Source organism: Panicum virgatum, chromosome 8K, assembly GCF_016808335.1.
Source record: "Panicum virgatum strain AP13 chromosome 8K, P.virgatum_v5, whole genome shotgun sequence".
Classification (NCBI taxonomy): domain Eukaryota; kingdom Viridiplantae; phylum Streptophyta; class Magnoliopsida; order Poales; family Poaceae; genus Panicum; species Panicum virgatum.
Genome location: NC_053143.1, coordinates 6,192,962 through 6,199,131, shown reverse-complemented (window position 1 = coordinate 6,199,131; position 6,170 = coordinate 6,192,962). Strand labels below are relative to the sequence as shown.

Genomic DNA, 6,170 nt, shown 5'->3' with positions numbered 1-6,170 from the left:
TTACTAAACTTCTTCCTTGCCATAGCACACCAAGGGCAGAAAAAAAATAAAACAGGTGCCTAAATTACTGGAAAGGGTTCATTTCAGTTTGCTAGGCATGGGAGGCAGGAGGGGAGGAGATAAGATACTCAATGCAAGAGCTTGCCGTCCAACAAAGAAGGAAATTTTTTTTAGAATTGACTACCTTTTGAAGCTCGAGTAGGCCGTGCAGTCATACTCTTCATAGGTGCTAGTGGTACAAAATTTTGTATCAAGATAATCGGCAAAATATTTTAGATCAATGATAAAACTGTTTGATCATTTTTATCATATTTATTACTACTACAAGTCTCACTGATTACTACCTGGCGTGCAGTCATACGCCAGGTGAGCGAGCGGCCGGACGCGGGTTCGATCCCTGGCAATCACAACCTGCGTGCCTCACCGGTACCGAGGCGGTGTGGTGTGTGAGAGAGGTGGTGTGTGTAAGTCTTGGTATAATACGTTCTGAGACTTCTCAAACAGTCTTTTCTGTACTGAGTCCGGTCAGCGTGTGCGCCCAAAATTCTTACATCACTCCCCGTTGCTCTAGTGCTTACAAAAAAAAACTAACGTGCGAAGCACGCACACGCTCTCCTCCATTTCTCACTTTCCCCATTTGTTCGCCGGAGCGCCCGCCGCCGCCGCTGCCGGAGCGCCGCCGATGGCCAGCGGGGCGGACCGCATCAGCGGCCTCCCGGAGGGCGTCCTCCACCACATCCTCTCCCTCCTTCCGGCGCAGGACGCGGTGCGCACGTGCGTGCTCGCGCAGAGCTGGCGCCACCACTGGCGGTCCGCGCCCGCCCTGCGCCTCGCCGGCTGCGCCGGCTGGGCCGGCGGCGCCTACACCTTCGGCCCCTTCGTCGACGCCCTGCTGCACGTCCGCCGCGGGGGCGCACCCCTGGACTCCATCGACTTCGACCTCGACGTCGATCTGGATCTGGGCTGCTACGACGTCCCCAAGATGGAGCGCCACGTCAACGGCTGGCTCCGCCGCGCGCTGCGGCGCCAGGTCCGGGACCTCCGGTTCCGGGTCTCCGTCGCGCCCCGGCTCACCTGTGCGCTGGAGGACCGGCCCCTCGCCTCCGAGCACCTCACCAGGCTGGAGCTCGTCGGCGTCAAGGGCAACGCCGGCGTCCTCGATTTCTCCTGCTGCCCCGCGCTGGAGGAGCTCAGGATGGAGGACTGCGATGTCGGCTCGACGGAGATGCTCTCCCCGTCCTTGAAACGCCTGAGGATCAGATACTGCATCTTCTACTGCAACTTCCGCTCCGGGATGTCGTTCCCGAGCCTCGTCTCGTTCGAGTTCGTTACCAACGCTGGAAGGGTTCCGATGCTTGACAGCATGCCGTGCTTGGAAACCGCGACGGTTCGGTTCGATTACTTGTACGATGATCGATGCCGCAATGGTCGCCTGGATGATTGTGGAGATGCTTCCTGTTATGGTTGTTATTACTACCATGCTCCTGATGATTACGACTGCGTGTTTCTTGAAGGCTTGACGGAAGTTACAGACTTGACATTGTCAGCTTATCCTGATCTGGTATGCTTGCAGCACAGCAACCTCTCCCCTGTTTTCAGTTATTCAATTGTATTAACATACAGCTGTATTTCAGCTGTTCCTTTCAAATCATCATACTTCAATCAAACATCCCCTGTAGTTTGTTCACCTTCGTCATGCTGTATCAGCACTGAAACTGTGCTGTTCTTCTGAAATTACGGACCTTACTCAACTAAAAATTAGATGCCTTGCATTGATGTGTGATGTTAGTTTCTGAAATTCTGGATTTCATTCAGTCTTCTATTTTAATTTTCCTTTCTGTAGTCTTTTCATCATTTGACTTTATGCTTTTGCACTTTTCCTAGTATGTCTTCAACAGGGATTTGGAGTTGTGCCCTGCATTTAGCAAGTTAAAGACTTTGGTTCTTAGCAAATGGTTTGTGCCTGATGAGCTTAGTGCACTAACTTGGTTCCTCCACAATGCACCTCTTCTGGAGAAACTTACTCTAAAACCTTCAAAGGTACTGTTATTGTTCTTTAGACATGTCTACTCGTTATTTTTGTTTTATATATTAAGTGTTCGTTCGCATCAGGTACGGAGCAAATTAATGAAAAGAGTGCGAAGATACAAGCCACTGGAACAATCCATTGCAGCTAGCCATCTTCAGATTGTTGAAATCATATGTGAAGATGTCAATGAGATATTACTCAAAATTTTGAAGGTCTTGAAAGCCAATGGCATACCACAAGAGAAAATCAGAATCCAATGTTCAGCCTGTAAGTTATCTATGAACAGTCGTGATTCTTTGTCCAGTTGTCAATATCTGTTATAAAACAAAGTATTATGATTTATCAATAATCAAACTATCGACTGGAGCTTCATGAATGCTCTCCTGCTTGTATTTATGCAAGCATTCATGTCGGCAAGTATCGTCCCATAAGCAGTCCATTTTGATTGAATTGGTGCCATCAGTTCCTGCTCACACAAATAAATATGTGAATATCTGATTCTTTAGTGAAGCCATGTTTCCCTTTGGGAATCTTGAATATTCTTCTCATGCTTTTTCTATCTTACCCTTTTACTTGTATTTTTTATGTGTGCCTATATATGCATTTTTAGTTCTTGTACAAACCCATTGCTCCTTATATTTGTTTAGATAATCTTATTTCTCAACTCACATATCAAAGAAACAAGGTTTATTAATTTAAAGTAGACATCATATGTTGGTAACATCCATCTCAGCCTGTGGTATTTCGATACTGTTGCATGCTGGAACATGGGTACCTGTTACTTTACAAACACCTTTCAGTACTTATGAATTGCTTCTCATGTCAGTTTTCTTTTCAAAAAAATTATCTCTCCAAAATTTCCTCCCCAAGTTAACTGTGCTTTCATTTCCCCTTTTGTTCAGGCTATAATTTTGTGAGTACTGAAGTCGAAATGGAGTGAGAAGTACTGGGATCCTGATGGCCCTAATAGATTATCTTAAGGTAAACAGAACATTTATTAGCTGCCATTTGTCCATCATGTCCTGTTATTCCAGTGTAGTTTACCTTGTTTCACAACCTAGTTTCATCGTATCACTATTAGTGGCTTTGCAAGGTAACTTATCATATTGAAGTTGCATTGTTGATCTGAATCTTTGCATTATTTTTCACTTTTGGAAATACCATTTTTCAGTACCACTGAATGAAACCGATGCTACTGTTAAGTCTGGCACCTCCCTTATTTCCTCCCTTGGGCATTGACATTGGTCTGCTGCAGCCAGATACAGAGACTGGCAACAAGATGTACAATGGCGGTTTCATGCCAACTCCCCACAGTTGTCATAAAACCACCACCACCCACCACTGATCAGATAGACTTCTTTTCTGCTCTGCTTCAACTGGTGACAACCTCACCACCATCTTCACTTGGGGAACAGTTCTTAGGAGAAAAAGGAGAGGTTATGGCTGAAGAGTCCTGAAGTTGGTTCTGTGTCCTGGTATTAAGGATGAATCTCTACTAAGGTAGAAATAATAGTAATTTCCTTTTGTTTCTACTAGGATGAGTATTCAGGCGTGTCCACTTTGTAGAATTCTTCTACATACTCGTTCTTCATGCACTCATTAGTCAGTAAGTTGGGACAAGTAGACCTATATCTAAGGTGATTCTGATAAGATCTTGTTTATGAGCACCTTAATATGAATCGAGGTCAGTTAGTGCAATGTTCGTACTGCCTTTCGAGCAACTATGCATGACTACCATGCCTACAATCCCATGACTGAACTCTTTTAAGAGGTTAATTTAAAGGCTATGATTTATGGACGTTCATGTACTCCATGTTTAGGTCGCGTTACTGCTGAGCCTCTGAGAGAAAATGATATAGGACATGTGATCCAGAGAGTAAAACCATATTACATTATGTACCTACCGAAAAATTCACCATTATTACAAGACACGACCTCTGTAGTCTATACAATGCTTCCATTTCACTAAGGTGCATCCAACAGTAGCAAAGTAGCAAAGCAACTTGGGCTAGATGGAAAACGTGAGGAAACTAGCTGTTCGGAGTTGCGTGTATTGTCTCATGGGAATAGGAGGCAAGAGGGAAGCAGCTAACCTGCTTCTACGCATGCAAAGTAGATTTTCCCAGTTACCCTAATGCCTTACTCCTGCGTGGCGCAGGGCACCAACGCTGAAGCTCATCAAGAGAGGAAGAATGTGGAGTGATTTTGATGACTGGAGAGTGTTGGGGAAGCAAGGGATGTGGATTTGGATCTTGATGACAGTAGCTGCCACTGCCACTGCTCAAGGGTGGGCTTAGGGAGCCACTAGAGATCTTGATGATCTCGACGAACCCGGCTGGCATGGGTGGCCTTGTGTGCTCGTCCCCGCTCACGAACTTGTGGGTGTGGTTGACGCAGTACACAGTGAGCTGCTGGAGATGCAGGTGATCTGAGCAACAAGTTGATGGAGTGGCCAACTTCGTCGAGAATTCGAGTAGATGGCGGAGCCACTAGCTCCTTAATTGGTGCTCCATCGGCCTAAAGATATAGTAGTTTCATCGCATTTCCAGGATTAGGAGTTTATTAGGAAACATGATTGTGTCTACTTAGCAGAGAGCTACTAACTGCTGGCTGCTTATGCACTCATTAGCCCTCAGTCTGGGATAACACAGGACCTTATCTAATTTTATCAGCATTTAGTGTGATTGAACTTTTCCAATGATTATTTTTTTGCACAAGTACTGTATTTATGTTATATTGTCAAGCCACAGATATCAATGCTAAAGAGATGTACAAATAGACCCATCTGAAAAATAAAAATAAAAACACAAGAGACAGAGGGGTGTATATGTCCAAATCTTTCCATTATTTGTTATTGGCGACACGAGACTTGCGATTTGTGACCTGGAGGGTAAATGCATGCCTAATGTACCTACCAAAAATTTCACCATTATACTGGCATGCCCTCTATATAAGGTTTCTTTCTCACTGGCAACCCAAGATGAAAAATGCAGGATATTATAGGTGAAAAAAAAAGAAAATGAGAAGAAATGACTAGGGTCGGGAAGGTGCTGATATTTTGTCTCTGTGGGAATAGGAGGCAAAAGGGAAGTAGCTAGCTGTCAGCACCTGAAATTATTTTGCCAGGTCAAGGAGTAGTGATTGTGATGACAGGGCACGCATAGCTACTAGCTAACACCAGCGACGAGAATACGCTTCTGTGTTGGATAGTCGATCCGGCAAAGGAAATAAATACACTGCAGGGCTCCGATCATGGAGTGACCTCCGATCGAGTTGTATAGTTCGTACGCGTACCATGAGTAGCAGCCATTATATTATCGAGCAAGTCGATGGACAATTGCAAGGTGACACCTATATATATATATATATATATATATATATATATATATATATATATATATATATATATATATATATATATAATCTTGTTTTTTTTTGCGGGTACTTGTTTGATCAGCACTTTGTATATGAGTCTGATCCATGTTTGTCATCAGTACAATATGTGTAGATGCATTCGAGCAACTATATGCATGATTAGAACAGCATTAGTGCCTGGTCGTACAGTACCATTGTCCATTGATCAGGAGAGGGACGTGTCTGTTTTATTTACATTGGCTAATAAGTCGAATAATTGCCTCTAGTCACAACTTGTTCATTCCACGTACATTCCTGGAATAGGATAACTACTTGAGCTATCCACCATTGTATTGGTTGTTGATTGTTCCACGCTAGCCATTATTGGTGTTAGAAATTTACACAGTGCAATTGCATCTTCCTCTGCTAGGCATTCTAACACAAATGTTGGCTAAAATAAAAGGAAAGGAATAAGACATGCATGTCTCAGTTCAGAAGAAAAGTATCGCCCTTTTTAACATTGTTATTACACTGGCAGTACCAAACGTGGCCGGGGGGGGGGGGGGGGGGGGGGGGCAGATCCCACCGTTTTTCATTAAGAAGAAGCAACACGGCTTCTCCCGGCCGCGGAAAAACCTCCAAACCCTAAGCCCATGGCCAAGCCTTGCAGCGAGCACAGCGAGGGGATTTTTTTACCCACGGGCGAAAATTCGTCCCACCTGGGATTTGAACTTGCGACCTCGTGAGGGGCGACCATACCTCAACTCCTCTAACCAACTAGACTAGA

The 6,170-nt window shown here is 44.7% G+C and overlaps 1 protein-coding gene across 5 annotated transcripts; it reads left to right on the top strand.

Moving 5' to 3' along the window:
- Positions 1-602: 602 nt before the first annotated feature.
- Positions 603-4,845, top strand: LOC120643721 (F-box/LRR-repeat protein At3g26922-like). 5 transcript variants are annotated; one of them, XR_005663143.1, is made up of 6 exons: positions 603-1,561; positions 1,885-2,040; positions 2,113-2,296; positions 2,932-3,010; positions 3,285-3,529; positions 4,188-4,845. XR_005663143.1 is itself a non-coding variant. In XM_039920183.1 (5 exons), the coding sequence occupies exons 1-4, from the start codon at positions 683-685 to the stop codon at positions 2,967-2,969; spliced, it is 1,257 nt and encodes a 418-aa protein (XP_039776117.1). In that variant the 5' UTR covers positions 603-682; the 3' UTR covers positions 2,970-3,010; positions 4,188-4,845. The 5 variants fall into 5 exon arrangements, 3 of the variants coding, with proteins under 3 accessions (XP_039776117.1, XP_039776116.1, XP_039776115.1); XR_005663142.1 differs by having other exon boundaries at positions 3,201-3,529; XM_039920183.1 differs by lacking the exon at positions 3,285-3,529.
- The last annotated feature ends 1,325 nt before the right edge of the window (positions 4,846-6,170 follow it).